Genomic DNA, 16,552 nt, shown 5'->3' with positions numbered 1-16,552 from the left:
ATTTGTTGGACCAACGCTGCCAAGTCTGTAAAGGGGCCATCACAGATATTAAACAATTGACGGTGACGAGGACGCGGTTCCACTCGGATTGAAAGTTATAATTTAGCCCCTTAGTTATTCTGCTGGTGAAAGAATATTTTAAATCATGTTCATGACTTTTGTACAAAATAAAGAAGAAGAAAGAAAATAAAATAAACCAGTACAATAATAAGGATTGTTTTTTTCCAATGAATCACTGATTTAATCAAAAATACAGATCAAAAGCTCCGATTGATAACGGATTTACATTTCATCGTTTTTATCTTGCATTGAGCGTAACTAGATTAATTGTTTTGTATACAAGAGATATCTTGTTTGATTACAATTCTTTTTTTGTAATATTTAAAACTTTTTATTTCACTTTTTATTAAAATCACCTGAGCTATTTTAAAGTGTAAGAGATAGGTTAAAAAGTTAATAGATTAAAAACTTTATACACAAATAATAATTAGATTATATCCACTACACTGAACGAGCACAGATTGATTATATTATATTACTAGTGGTCCGCCCCGGCTTCGCCCGTGGTACCTACATGTTTAAACTATCCTATCTCTCAAGTTGGATCGAACTGCACATGGTGTGCGAATTTTATTATAATCGGTTAAGTGGTTTAGGAGTCCATTGAGGACAAACATTGTGACACGAGATTTATATATTATATATTAAGATTATGTCGTTATACTCTTTGTTTCATGGTAGCCACATCAAATTAAATCAAAACAATGTTTTCGTTTATCCACAACAGAATTTTTTCACCAATTGAAGGAATTCTGTTCTCGATAACGTATTGATAAAATATGAAAAATGTCAATAAACTTTTATGACTCTTTTCAAGTTACGAAGCCTCGATTGTTATTTGTTTCCCGTTATTTTAAACTGTGAGTCGAAAATAGCTTTATATCTCCACCGTCTTTACCAAGAAAGCTTTTTACCTTCCTCTAACGGATTGACTAATGGTGAAAATCTTACAGATACGATATTATATTTCAAGCCTAAAAAAAACAACAGAGCTATGCTTCTTCCAAGAAGACACAACAAAGTCAAGTCGTAAACACATTTAACCAATTTCGTACCACAATCGACAACAACGTAGAATCCGTTTTACGCTCACATAAAATCTACGTTTCTAATTCAATTTCCATCTTTGTTATAATACTATTTGGGAACAAACATCGATTTTGAGCCGTGTCTTGCCTGACCCAGTTGCTTTGACCGTACAAATTGGATGCTAGAAGTCTGATAGAGATACTAAAAGCGAATTTCGGATAATTGAATAATTTACTCGGATGTCAAAGATAGATGCAAAAACGTTGTAAGGCTTTGAAGATGATGTGCCGATACATTTTATGTATCATTTGAAATAAAAGAAAAGACTACAATGCAAAAATATAAGGAAAATAACCTTTATTAAAGAGGTAAGGCCATGAAACCAGAACTAAATATCTTTCATTTATTTCATATTCATGAAACAGAATATATTGCAACAGTAACTCATTCATAAATTTATTGCAAAATAAAAAAATATCTCATTCAAGCAAAGTGCGATACACAGAACCTTCCTTCCAAGAAGCAGAAGTCCTACTATCTTTAAATTACGTAACGTGCAATGATCGCAGAAAGTAGGACAATATTTTGATAAGAGATAGCACTCTAAACGGGAATAAACGTTTTTATAAGCGCCGCCTTTGCTTCACTTTGTCGACAATATTTTTCTTGACTAGCTCAAAGTTTTCTTAAGCTAGTAACGCTTTTATGCTAGTTCCTTGTATAAAGTACTGAAGCTTTAGTCATTTCTATACTAATATTATAAAGAGGAAAGGTTTGTATGTATGTATGTATGTATGTATGTATGTATGTACGGTTTTCACGCATAAAGTACTGGACCGATTTTGATGAAATTTGGCACTGATAATCTTTAGACCCTGAGAAAGAACATAGGCTACCTTTTATTGCGAAATATGTACCACGGGCGAAGCCGGGGCGGACCGCTAGTCAGTTATAAACAGATTTATTTTAACTTTCAATTAACTTTTATGATTAAATAACATTTTTGTTTTTACGCAAGTACAAGTAAGAATCAGCTGTTTATTTTGAAATGTAGATTTTTCGTATTCGCTACTATAACTTTCTTGCAAAAAGATTATCAAACACAAATCATTTTATATGTTTAGTAGCTATGATGTACCAAACAAACACATTATTTAAAAGATCATAAAATTTTAATACTCATTTGTGAAGCTTATTAAAAACGCGAAAGATTGTAAGCTTGTAAGAATGTATGTTTCACGTAAAAATGGCCGATCGGATCGTTATTACATTTGGTACAGAGATAGATTACGCAAGTTTCAGTTTGTATAACATATAATTCCCTATCATATATTGCATCTAATTCTAAAATTCTAGCCAAATATTGTGTGATACACAACGTCAATACACCTTATACACCTTTCGTGCTTGAGCTCTCAAATCGATAAAAATTTCAATTAAGCGCTAGTCAATACAAAGGCCAGCTGCTCCAAGTGGCATACCTGATCTGACCTACTGTTTTTATAAGCTAGAACTATCGGCCCATAAAATTTAACAACAACCAATATAGGAATAAAACGTTTTAATACCAGTAGATTTTTATTGGAAATGCATTCCGCGCGAGCTGATAGTCGTAATGGGTATTGCTTTTAGAATTATATTTCATGAAGTGAAGTTGTATTTAAGTTCTCTATCTGAGAAGAAGAACTGATAAAGGTTATTCTTTATTGAGTTGTACGGGAGTATGGTACATTGAAGAATAAGTAATTTTAATAGAGCTACAATATGGTATGATGAGATGCTGTCATTTTATTTGTTTCTAAAAATTCTGAAATACAGAAAACTTAAACATTATAACAATTTCATTAATCTTGTTACAATTCGAAATTAACAATGCAAATTGCAAATTGTAACAAATGTGTTCGCATAGAGCGAATTTACACTAAAAAGTACATTAGTCAAATACATACAGAACATTATTCCGTTGTCAAGACAAATGGTTTATTTAAAACCGACTACATCGCGAATGTAAATCCAAAAAGATAGCATAAAGTATTTGGAGAGAATACAAATTAGCCCAGTTTTGTAAGAAATGGCGCTAGTACACGGTATTACGATTTTCAGCGGCAGTGCAGACGTGATTGCTTAAACAGATAATTTACTTATAAATTTATAAAGAATAGAAAAAATTCGATCACGAGGCGGGACTCGAACCCGCATCCTTTCGCGCCATTCCGGGGCGGATGCCTGACAAACTCAGCCACTCGTGACCCACGATATTTATAAAGCATTTGAATGCCATAAAACCAAAAATATAAATTAAAGATAATTTACTTTTTAAGACTAGGCTAATGTTGTTACGGTATACGATAATTTTTATGTCTTAACTTTGAGAAAAGTTTCAATATTGTGTCGTTGTGTGTCGAAACTTCTGGAATCACTGAATCATTTGAAGCATTATTTTATTTTAAGAGTACCTACCTACACAGTCAAAGTCAGTCATTCGGATAATAGACTAGAGTAGATAATTTTTGAAACAAAAAAAAATCGCAGTCGGATGAAACCCATTAGAAAAGGATACCCATATGATAAAAATGTAAGGAAAAATAAATTACGGTCAATCCGAGTTCGGGAAGCGGGAGGGGGGAGCTTTTAAGAGAAAAAAATGGTTTCTCTCGATTTCCGACAAAACTACAAGTCCTATAGAAAAAAGTTCAATGGCAAAGTTGTAGGTAATTAAAAGTTCTACAACTTTTGTATTCACAATTTTTTCACATAACCTAAAAATTTAGGTGAAAAATTCAAAAAACCAAGTTTTTGGTCTTTTATTTCTATCTACTTCAAAATTTTTTTTTTTTCTACGAAATTTGGTGGAAACTTACTTTATTATGTCCCAAATACACTGTAATTTATTTGATTGAAAATATTTATTTTTTCGCCTTATTTTGAATTAATACTAAAAAAACAACCTAATTTTCAATCGAAAAGTCACCCGTCAAAATATCAGCTTTTTTCAAAAACTTGGGGTGCCTTTTATTCATTGAAATCTCTACTTTCATATGGTGTAAAAAAAATAAACACCACCATAGTAAATGTTCTCAGGAAATGCATACAAACAGTCTGAAAATTAGCTTTTACTAAATCAGACACACTTCTCGAACTACCTGAAATGTTTTTATCGACATCATTTTGCTTTTGAATATGCTGTAAAATATTAAACTTAGAACAGATAATTATTTTTCTTTTGAAATATTACCGAAAAGCCGATACAAGAGAAGATATAGAGTTCAAGAAGTGTGCCTGATTTAGTAAAAGCTAATTTTCAGACTGTTTGTATGCATTTCCTGAGAACATTTACTATGGTGGTGTTTATTTTTTTTACACCATATGAAAGTAGAGATTTCAATGAATAAAAGGCACCCCAAGTTTTTGAAAAAAGCTGATATTTTGACGGGTGAATTTTCGATTGAAAATTAGGTTATTTTTTTGGTATTAATTCAAAATAAGGCGAAAAAATAAATATTTTCAATCAAATAAATTACAGTGTATTTGGGACATAATAAAGTAAGTTTCCACCAAATTTCGTAGAAAAAAAATAAATTTTGAAGTAGATAGAAATAAAAGACCAAAAACTTGGTTTTTTGAATTTTTCACCTAAATTTTTAGGTTATGTGAAAAAATTGTGAATACAAAAGTTGTAGAACTTTTAATTACCTACAACTTTGCCATTGAACTTTTTTCTATAGGACTTGTAGTTTTGTCGGAAATCGAGAGAAACCATTTTTTTCTCTTTAAAGCTCCCCCCTCCCGCTTCCCGAACTCGGATTGACCGTAATTTATTTTTCCTTACATTTTTATCATATTCCCCTCCTTTTCTAATGGGTTTCATCCGACTGCGATTTTTTTTATCTTTTCATTATTATCAAAGGCTTCTACCCCAGTCTATAATCTATACGTCTTGAAATAGATATTATTTGTGCTAATTATTTTCTTCATTTGTCGGGAGAACTGCTTAAATCTTGACCTAAAGTTCAACTTTTTAGCGAATAGTTCACAAAAACACAATCTTCGACTATGTATTGTGTTTCACTAACTACTTAATCTTCTCTTATATATAAAAATGAATCGCAAAATGTGTTGGTAAGCGCATAACTCGAGAACGGCTGAACCGATTTCGATAATTCTTTTTTTATTATATTCCTTGAAGTACGAGGATGGTTTTTATGTAGAGAAAACGTAAACATGTACCACGGGCGAAGCCGGGGCAGACCGCTAGTACATTATACAATTAAACGATAAGCTATTTTTGTTTGGTCTGCATTTGCGCATTATAATAACAAATCTAAACGTTTCATTACGCTATAAACATTTTATTACCTTACCAACATAAATATTAACCAGCTAACTACATTTAAAGCTAACAATGCCACGAACTCGAAAGCACTCCGTCATCAAAACTTTTGATACATTCCAAATGAAAACAAGACAAATTTCAGCCATTAAGATACTCGGATTTACGAAAGCAAACGCGAATAACAATTTGGCATAATGGAAAATTTACATCAGAATTCATTAAATCGAGAAATTTCTTATCATTAAGCAGCACTTACTGTTTCGTTGGAATCGTTGTAGTATTGGCTATTAAAGCTATATTATAACAATTTGAATGTAGCGCTTCTTCTTCTTCTTCTTATCAGCCGTGGGACGTCCACTGCTGGACAAAGGCCTCCCTCAAGGATTTCCAGTACGACCGGTCACCGGCGGCCTGCATCCAGCGGCTCCCTGCCACTCGGACCAGGTCGTCTGTCCATCTTGTGGGAGGTCGTCCCACGCTTCGTCTTGTAGCACCTATGTAGCGCTTAGTTGTATTTAAATACTGAAACGGCGTTTATAATTGTTTAGTTCTTATCTAGGGGGTAATTATTAATATGTTTTTATCTTCATCACCAAATTACCTTTCTCATTCAAAACGTTATATGTACTAGATTTCCGCCCGCGGCTCCGCCCGCGTTTTCAAAGGAAAACCCGCATAGTTCCCGTTCCCGTGGGATTTCCGGGATAAAACCTATCCTATGTGTTAATCCAAGTTACCCTCTAGATGTGTGCTAAATTTCATTGTAATCGGTTCAGTAGTATTTGCGTGAAAGAGTAACAAACACAAACATCCTCACAATCTTTCGCATTTATAATATTAGTAGGATAGTATTAGTTGTATACGTAGTATATTATTATTAGTCTGTGGTATTAGGTATATTATCTGTGGTTCTATTACGTATAACATTGCAAAGCTTTGTGTTGTAAAAATTAAATTATCAGATATCGAAGATAAAACTGTGGTTATATTTTTTATCCACATTATGTTTATATCAGTCATCTACCTGTTATCGCTTTTGTGTAATTAAATGTTTGTTATGAGGTATGGATTTCACTGGTTTTACGATATTGACCGCCTCCTTGGTACAGTGATTGACGCGTCAGCGTAGTCCCAAGGGGTCCTGGGTTCGACTCCCGGTGGAGATGAAGAAAAAAAATGGCTTGGTCTGGCAGGACATAGAAGGCTTATCCCTAAAGAAAATCAATCAGTGAAACAGATGTATAATGCATCTACCCCTTACCCCACTAGGGGACATGGGACTTCACACAACGTTATATTAGACGAAAAATTATCTTACAAAGTTAATAAAACGTGAACTAAGTTGTTAATTCTTTTCATTCATTACGTTCAAAATTTGGAGTATTTTTAATTTTCCGGTTCAAAGAATGCCTTTTATCCAACCTTACGGGTTGTAAAATATCTTTCACTACCAATTAGATTATATTCTTAGGTTAAGAGAAATATTAATTACGAAATATATAGCGTTATATATTTCTTGTTGCAATGAAATGGTTTTAACAAAATAAATGTGTTGGTAATTGTAGTTTTCGGGGCACGAAGGAATGGAAGAAATGTAGCAAGTTATCAGAGTTGAGTTACCATGAGCAATTACTAAGCGAAATGGAATTTTCTGTTCTATACATTTTTACGTAATTGCGAATTCGAATTCTTTCCTTTTAAGAATTCGTATTTTTGTGAGTGTTTTTATGGACCATTAGTATCGACTTAGGATTTCCTTTTATATATTTACGATTATTATTAAACTCATAAATTCAAACACCCAAATAAAATGATTGAAACCAAAAAAAAAACGCTTCCATTTTAAAACTCTTAATTTGAAATTTGGTCGTCTTATATCAATATTATTATGTATAAGTATAACCAATATTTACTAGCCCGAAGCATAACCACAAAGCGTCTATATCGTTTGTGCCACTACAGATACGAGAGGGCCTTGACATGGTACAATAATCAAAAATACATACAAGCTTGTGCAAGCAAAACGCTACACTGGTAGTAATAATAAGTTTTTATGGGCCGAGTTGAACAAAATGTAAATGTCTTGCTATGAGTACTATAGTCTAGATAACCGCCTCTTATTAAGATCATAACGCTCATTCACAATCGTAATCAGAGATTTTATTTAATGATAAATTAATGAACTTTGTTTTGTTTCAGATTGTGCGATAAGAATACGTAGCGGTCATTCAGGGCGCGTCCACTCCGGCCACTTGCCCCGGACGCACGGGTGCCTGCTCACCTTCCCCCCCGTCCCACCCCGCAATGCCCTTCTCGTAGAACTGCACAAGCTCAACGTCCCCTGCTCTTCGGGGTACGTCCGGTTCACCCCCACCTCGCCGACGCTCTGCGGCAAGCTAGAACAGATCCCGCTCCAATCCAGGAGATATCTTTATCAGTCTTCGTCCAAAAACCCAGAAGTTGAACTCCACGGGCGACCCACGTTCGCCGCGATCTACCGTCTCGTCGACCACTGTCACGACGTTCTTCTGACGGCTAGAAACGGCTCGTTCGACGTCGGCCCGGCTGTGAAACTTCTATGTTCCTACAATATCCACTTGCCATACGGGAACCGTGTGGCCCTCCGCCTACAGATGGGCACGAAACCGGAGAACGCAAATTCGAATGTCATTCACGAAGAGTCGCAAACATTCTGCAAAGGGATGGAATTAGTTCTACAAGATGGCGATTCTAGGTGGAAGCATTGTTCACGCCCCGGGGATCCTTTGAGGAGCGTTCAAATAATCTCAGAGGGGAATTCGATAAGATTGAACGTCACTATACTTGGAAAAAGAAATGCTTCCGCGATGTGGATGAAAGTGTGGTGGATGGATAAGCCAGTTGAAGATATTGTAGGTCATTGCGACTATGGATGGGTAATATCTGGGGATTTTTGTGTAACTGCAGTAAGGGAAATGAAGAAAACTTGGAGGCAAGCTGAAGCCGAATGCGTCAAACAAGGTGGACACCTGGCCAGTCTGTCGAATGAGCACCAGCAACAGGTTTTGGACCAAGTTTTAACAAATATGTAAGTTTAAACGCTATTCCATTAAATAACTCTTTGCTTTATTGTCACAATGATGTTAAGTACCTACTACGTTCATTTAGCTCTAAAATTTCTTAGAATTTTGTCTTTATACGTATCTACAAAACAACAAAGGTATTAATTATTATTACACTGAAATTTATTTGCTGTGACTGAAGTAACATGAACACTATTATAAATGTTAGTGGATAATTAGAAATGTACCTACACCCATGGACGTATAAAAAAAGACGGACGCCGTATTACGAACAAACAACGTGAAGCCACCATAGTAAGCTAGCGATCGTGTAAAGACAATAAAGACGCACACACTCTCACCATAGTAAGCTAGTCGGCCGCCATTACGTCGTGAACTACCGACTGATTAACTGCGTCACTGTTTCACAAAAAATATTTAAAATGCCGTCTTGCGTGGTTAAATGGTGTCGCAACAGTACAATTTTAAATAACAAAACACGAGGGATTACATTCCACAGGGAAGCAAGTTATTTCTTTTATGTTTTAATGCCAAAATTATTACGGCAAAATTTATAGAAAAAAATACAGCCGCCATTGTCAACAGGACAGCTGTTGCCATGGCAACATGGCACACACACATGGATGTTTCGCCGCCATTACTAGGCTTCACTCAATGTTTAGGCGATATACCGTCCGTCTTTTTTTATACGTCCATGCCTACACCATTGTCGTTCACTGCCACGCCTGTTTTCCATATGACAATAACATTTAATTCCATTTAATATGTTACCCTCGACACTCTACTCGACCAAAGATCACTATACGAAGTTAAATATACACTCAAATAATTCTACCATAGTAAATCAAGCAATTCAGTCTATATAAACTTTAATACATAGTAAACTATATCATTTAAAAAGCAATCACACGAAACAAATTGTACCCTGCCCGCGTAAATTAATATCGTCGTATTTGCACTTATTCGAATGAAGTTTATATTGAATATTTAAACGTTTTCACTAACATAAAACAGATGAAATTCGCCTCACGTTCAAATATCCTTTGACACATTCTGCTTTAACTGCATTTAAACCTCTTCCATCATTCTGGCTGTACAAAACAACTGAAACAACTGCGTATTTTAAATGAACTAGCATATTATTATTTATTATACTAAAAGGGTACTTTAATTTTAAAATGACAGCTGACTGCGGAATTTGCATTATTCTCAGAGCATAGGTTTATTCCTCTGAGGCATTATTGAGTCGCGCATTAATATAGGTATCTACAGATTACCGACATAAAGTTAGAACTTGATATCATTTTCTAGTCCGATTTTTTTCTATTATTTAAATTATATAATTTGAATACGCAGATAAAATAATTGCATTTTAAGATATTATCTGTACCTAATTATTTTTTATATATGGCATTATAAAACCTTCTTAGAAACGAAAAAAAATAACATTTGAATACTGGCACATAACAATTCCATTCGAATTTAAAAAAAGAATAAAAAAATGCGAGGGAATTTTTATTTCGGTGTGCTTGATTTGGTAACATTAATGTTATTTAATTAAAGATATTTTAAAAATTTAATTGTTTTTTCTAGTAAATATTATAAACTATGTTTGGTTTGTTAATTTTTACAAATTCCGTGTTTAATGAAGATGTAAGATGTAAGTGAGATTTTTTATTGGAATACATGAGTATATTGTTTTGCATATTATTGAATTGACAACGTGTGTGATTAAAATTATACATAATACACAAATTATAAGGATTATTTTCAATTATTTTAACATAATCTTAGTTCTTAGACAATATATATTTTTTTATAATTTACATAATAGTAATTTATTAGAATCCATTGTTTCGCCGCCTTCTTTTTAGTACAGTTTCGGAAGTATACTATGTATATTTGTTTAAAAAATATTTTTTAATATTCCATTTATTATTTATATAGACCTGGAGCTGGTGTAGACGACGTTTATTGGATCGGGGCCACGGATGCGGTACAAGAGGGTGAATTTCGATGGTCGGATGGACTTCCATTTTCTTTTGCGCGTAAGTTTTTATATATTTATAAATAATGATAGGTACTAGTAATTGTAATTTTTTGTGTGTTTGTTCATGTATCACGTCGTAACGGATATTCGTACTATCTTAGACAGAGTGTGTTTAATATAGATATAGGGTAAAATATTAATATGTGAAGGACTAACAAAGATAAGACTATTGATTATAAATTATTTCTTTTTTTTATCTTTAACTTAAAAACCAATTGTAGTGAAATAATATGCATTGTATGCCCTATATCACTAAGGGACATGAGTCTTCATTTCTTATTAAGAAGTTTTATCAATTCTCTCGTATAAAATACGTTGAAAATGTAATGTATCTATATGAAAATCTGTAATCTAATTGAAGATAGTCTAGACAGCTTTTAATATATTAATTGGTCGAAACGTTTACAATTTGATAATCAAGGTTCTGTCCAGAGCTTTCGATACTCTTAAATAAATTAAATAGGGTCGGAATTGAATCGGGGCCGCCAATAAATATCTATCTAGCCAATAGTGAATAAGTTGAAATACGTACCAAAGGGTAGACGATAAACTAAAAACTTTTTAAGCTTTTGCATAGCTTCTATCGCGGGCCTTGAGCGCGGGGACCGAATCGAGAAATTCCGTAACGAAAAAACCTCACGCTCCCCACTCCGACGGGCTCGGAGGTGTGGCTTGAAGGCATGCTATGCAATAGCTTTACCGCGGCAGTCCCCAAGTGCCGCGCGTCTTTTTTATTCATGCAAAGTTCGATACAAACAAAGAATAATTTATTAAAGTCAAATCTAAAATGGTGTTCGTATAAACATTAGTAGTACCTAGTAATTTAGTAATTTAGTTATTTCTCACGTTACTTAAAAATTATGAACATCATCATCATCACCCTATATACGTTCCCACTGCTGGGACACAGGCCTCCTAACTCAAACTCAAATATTTATTTATTCAATTAGACTTCTTTTAGAAGCACTTTCGAATCGTCATTACATATTTTTAACATTTAGGTACCATCGATTCGGAAAGCAGTATCTATGGAGAAGAACCGGCAAGAAACTCCATAGTTAATGTTTTAAAATTATGTCAATATTACATTATATGTAACTTATATCTAACTACATAATATAACATGATAATAATATGCCAAAGAACTGTCCTGTGGTTCTTACACGACAACCCTCCATGGATTTTCATCTTCCATGTATTCCTTAACGCTCTCTGAACTAATACATTTTTTACATATTTTTTTTAAATTTAGCACTACTAAACTCTTTAATACAATGAGGAATTCTGTTGTAAAAAACCTATGAGGGTATCATGATCATACTAATTATTAAATAAATCACGTTATAATCCATTAGAAAGTCCTGTCTAATTTTTACTTTTACTTTGCTTTGTGATAGCTTTTAATTAATTAACACTATCTCTATATTGATTAAACATCTTGTCAAATAAAACAGTATTTAAGATAAGTGCCATAAATCTTCAGCCTACATAACAGTCGCCGTTATGTCTAGACGTTAACAGGTCTTACTAGAACACTAGTTCCATTTAGTGAATGGTAAAATGGTTCTTTAGCATCGTTATTATGATACATGTAGTTGGATATTATATAAAATTAATTAAATTGTAATATTGACATGATTTTAAAAGAGCAGAATATGGAGTTTCTCGCCGGTTCTTCTCCGTAGATACTGCTTTCCGGATCGAAATGTTAAAACTGTTTACTGTTGTGACGATTCAAAAGTCCTTCTAGAAGAAGTCTAATGGAATAAATAAATTTTTGAGTTTGAGTTACATTTCTGTAAGTGCTAGTGCTAATTGGAAATTTGATTGCTAATTCGAATTCACTTTTTTGATTCCCGTTTCTCGTGAATTCCAATTACTAGTAGTGTAATTGAAAGGTTTTTAAAACACTTCTGAAAATTCCGGCAATGCTAGCACGCTATTATTGATATTATATGGAACGTGTTGCAAAACAGTTTCTTTGTTGATTTGTTTCATAATATTATATGTGGGGCATTTCACGCCAAGCGGACACAGATTTCAGGGTCAGGTTTCAGATTTCGGTTATATTTTAGTATGTTACACCTGTATATATTCTCGGTATGTATACGAAAAATTTTTGCATTTAGAAGCTTAGTTTTCAAAATACAGGTCTTTGAAGATGTCAGTAAGCGCGAGGTATGGGGGACTTTGAATGTAATTATCAGTTCAAGAAAAGTAATTTTTAAATAAATTGATGACTGAATAATATACCACATGAAATAAACTTTTTATGCTCATATTTCGAATTTTGAATTTATATTTAAATTCCTTCGAAAAATAAAAATATATTTTTCTTTGTCATTTTTTACAAACTTTGCGTATTTTTAATTTTTTTAAAGATCATTAAATAAATAGCTTATATTATGTTTAAACTTCATGCAAAGTTCTAGAGTGGTCATCGCAGGACTTTAGAATCTACATGTATTATAATGTCGAAGCGCGGCAATATCCCCATTCCCCATACTAGCGCTTAGTTGGTTAGCACACCGTACTGCAGTATTTATCTCATTATAGTTAGTTAATAACACCGTTTCAGGTTTTAATAAGATTTTATAGTGGTAAATAACAAGCAAGAAAATATTACTTTAGTTTTCTTAAAAAAAAATATTCAGTAAAGTAATATGACATTTTTACGACTTTGAATACGTATATCTCGTCAATTATTTATTTTAGCATAAAACTTATTGATAAACGTCTAATCAATTTTTAAAGTCCTATCTGTTGACACTTCATTTAATTCAAATTTCTAGAATTTATTTTTTGTCCCCGTTTCTATGAATATTGCAGTGCGTCGCGCTAGGCGCTAGTATGGGGATATTGCCGCACTTCGACATTATGATACATGTAGCTTCTAAACTTCTGCGATGACCACTCTAGAACTTTGCATGAAGTTTAAGTATAATATAAGCTATTTATTTAATGATCTTTAAAAAAATTAAAAATACGCAAAGTTTGTAAAAAATGACAAAGAAAAATATTTTTTTATTTTTCTAAGGAATTTTAATATAAATTCGAAATTCGAAATATGAGCATAAAAAGTTTATTTCATGGGGTATATTATTCAGTCATCAATTTATTTAAAAATTACTTTTCTTGAACTGATAATTACATTCAAAGTCCCCCATACCTCGCGCTTACTGACATCTTCAAAGACCTATATTTTGAAAACTAAGCTTCTAAATGCAAAAATTTTTCGTATACATACCGAGGATATATACAGGTGTAACATACTAAAATATAACCGAAATCTGAAACCTGACCCTGAAATCTGTGTCCGCTTGGCGTGAAATGCCCCACGTATATTTAATTGTATATGAGTAAATTTAGCAGTAATTTTTGTTAAAATTTTCATTTATTTCCGTGTTGGTGGCTAATAAAATAATAAAGCTTTTTATTGGTATATCTAGGAATTTTCCAAATCGAAGTGCTTACCCATTTAAACAAATAGGTAAGTAATAATGCAATATTTAACCTCTATGAAATAGCGATGACAAGTTACTTGTAGTATTACATTATCTGTGCTACTTGATAGTATGCACGTAGTATATAATTTGTATGGAAATTACTTAGGTGTCGTACGTATGGTAACGGACGAATTCTACCATACCGTGGCCCCGTCGTTGATGCGGCTTGACGGAACACAGTGGGGTTTTGGTCGGTAGGAATCCGACATAACCCACGGCCACGGCCCCTTCCCCGGAGGCCGTGGGTATCTAGATGTCCCCACTTAAAAAAAAGGTGTCGTACGTATATTTGTAAAAACAAAATTGCTTTGAAATCCGTAGGTAGTAGGTACCATTAACAACATCGGCATGAAAAGGATTCCATTAACGTAAAAACGATTATTCCTATTACTTAGTAAATCTGTTTTCAAAAACATTCCCAAATGTTAATTCGGATTTAAAATACGTTTTCCTTAAGCCGATGTAACCATAATAAACAATGTAAAAATAAATTAATAGAAATTGTTTTTCTATCTACTAGTTATTATTCTGTGCCTTTACATGAAAATCGGCCAGTAGCCTTTTATGTCATTATTCGTCACCAATTCACCCCTTCCAAATTTTATTTTCTCTTCAAAAAGCTCAACCTATGACCTTCTCGACCAAGAGAAATTAACGCTTACGTACAGGGTCTATATATGTATTTAATTTTTCGCACAAGCCTCTCCCTTATCCCTTCTAGGTTTCGAGTATTGAGTAATGTATTTTAAGCATTTCGCCCTTTATTTACTATATTATCTATCCATGCTGAATGTTACTATATGATTATGTTCTGTCTCTAATGTCTATATTATATATTATGCTTATATAAGCAGTAATAACTAGTCACGAAATAAGCATTAGCAACTTAGACATTACAACAGCAAACAGAGCAATAATTTATGACCTCTGCACCCATATCTAGCTTCAATACTTTTTACTATAAGCAAACTATACAACTGTATCACCATAGCGATCACAATTTACATAGCCATGAGCGATTCAAGGCCAACAAAACATTCACTCACTGAGTGTGTTTGCTCGAACTTGAGACAACGCAGCCATTAATGTCACCTGGGTAAATATGCCTAGGTATACACGTCTAGAACGGCATAGTTTATGTCCCTGATAAGGCTACAAACGATCAGGAATGGGGTTTATTGAGAATCAATGACAGTTGAACAAGGCTATGAATATAATCATTTTGTATTATATCTAAATATTGTTGTATATTTTAATAGGGGTAGATGTACCTAAACAAGGAATTCATCGTACGATTTTATGCATTAATGGGTGTGTACGGGCCTATCCCGTACTTGTATATAGTTAATTAATATAAAATAAAAGAATTATTAAAATATAAAGAACTTATATTAAACGGAAACTTGTAATAAAATGGATGGATGAGTCACGCGAGGTACCTACTCTTAATGACCGTCGACGATGAACTGATTTGAATCTTCTTATATATAAAAATGAATCGCAAAATGTGTTGGTAAGCGCATAACTCGAGAACGGCTGAACCGATTTCGATAATTCTTTTTTTATTATATTCCTTGAAGTACGAGGATGGTTTTTATGTAGAGAAAACGTAAATATGTACCACGGGCGAAGCCGGGGCGGACCGCTAGTATAATATAAAGTTTAAAATATTGGAAACAATTTGTGTTTCGCAATATGCCAGCAAAGCGCCTTATTGCACTTTGGACGTGCTTGCTCGTACAGGGTGAGAAAAATGTGTTTTTTTTATTGAGTTCTATTGTTAGGTCCAATCTGTGTACAATAAGCTGTGTATTGTTAGAGCACATAACATATTTTAAATACTTCCTAGTTGCTTAATTCTAAACAATATACAATACCTAAAGCATATCTATACAATATATTAGATATATTACTTATAGCTATATAATAATACCGCAGTCCGCAAGTTTTGCCACGTGCCGAAACATTCCTAGATAAAGGAATGCAGGGTTGGATCTTATACCAGGTTTCATTTCATTCCATTTATTACACGTTAATTTTTTAATAAATATTTAGTTATTTTTCTCTTTATTATTAACAATGTAACTTTCTAACTAACATTTGGTATAAATAATGACATAAGTATCCATAAAAATGTATACAGTTCTATCCCAAAAATAACTCGGAAATGTTTCCAAATACTCTTGGTTTGTTATAAAGACGCTGTATTTATTGCAAACTAGCGGTCCGCCCCGGCTTCGCCCGTGGTACATATTTACGTTTTCTCTACATAAAAACCATCCTCGTACTTCAAGGAATATAATAAAAAAAGAATTATCGAAATCGGTTCAGCCGTTCTCGAGTTATGCGCTTACCAACACATTTTGCAATTCATTTTTATATATAAGACAAGCGGTCCGCCCCGGCTTCGCCCGTGGTACATGTTTACGTTTTCTCTACATAAGAACCACCCTCGTACTTCAAGGAATATAATAAAAAAAGAATTATCGAATTCGGTTCAGCCGTTCTCGAG

General features: G+C 33.4%; 1 protein-coding gene and 1 long non-coding RNA gene across 2 annotated transcripts in view; one reads left to right on the top strand and one right to left on the bottom strand.

Annotated features, from left to right (window-relative positions):
* Positions 1–16,552, top strand: part of LOC149483757 (uncharacterized) — a 190,310-nt gene that overhangs the window by 122,609 nt on the left and 51,149 nt on the right. Inside the window, exons 5-6 of the mRNA XM_089702006.1 lie at positions 7,622–8,489; positions 10,432–10,532. Of these exons, the coding sequence (XP_089558132.1) occupies positions 7,622–8,489; positions 10,432–10,532 (969 nt within the window). The remainder of the gene's footprint in view (positions 1–7,621; positions 8,490–10,431; positions 10,533–16,552) is intronic.
* The window catches only part of LOC149483754 (uncharacterized), a 92,281-nt gene continuing 80,262 nt past the window's right edge, over positions 4,534–16,552 (bottom strand). The window contains exon 3 of the long non-coding RNA XR_016316433.1: positions 4,534–5,017. This is a non-coding gene — a long non-coding RNA (uncharacterized LOC149483754). The remainder of the gene's footprint in view (positions 5,018–16,552) is intronic.

Source organism: Colias philodice, chromosome 12 (genome assembly GCF_061535455.1).
Source record: "Colias philodice isolate Cphi_HAF_F1 chromosome 12, ilColPhil1 Martin Lab GWU primary, whole genome shotgun sequence".
Lineage (NCBI taxonomy): Eukaryota > Metazoa > Arthropoda > Insecta > Lepidoptera > Pieridae > Colias > Colias philodice.
This window is presented reverse-complemented; position numbering and strand designations above follow the sequence as displayed.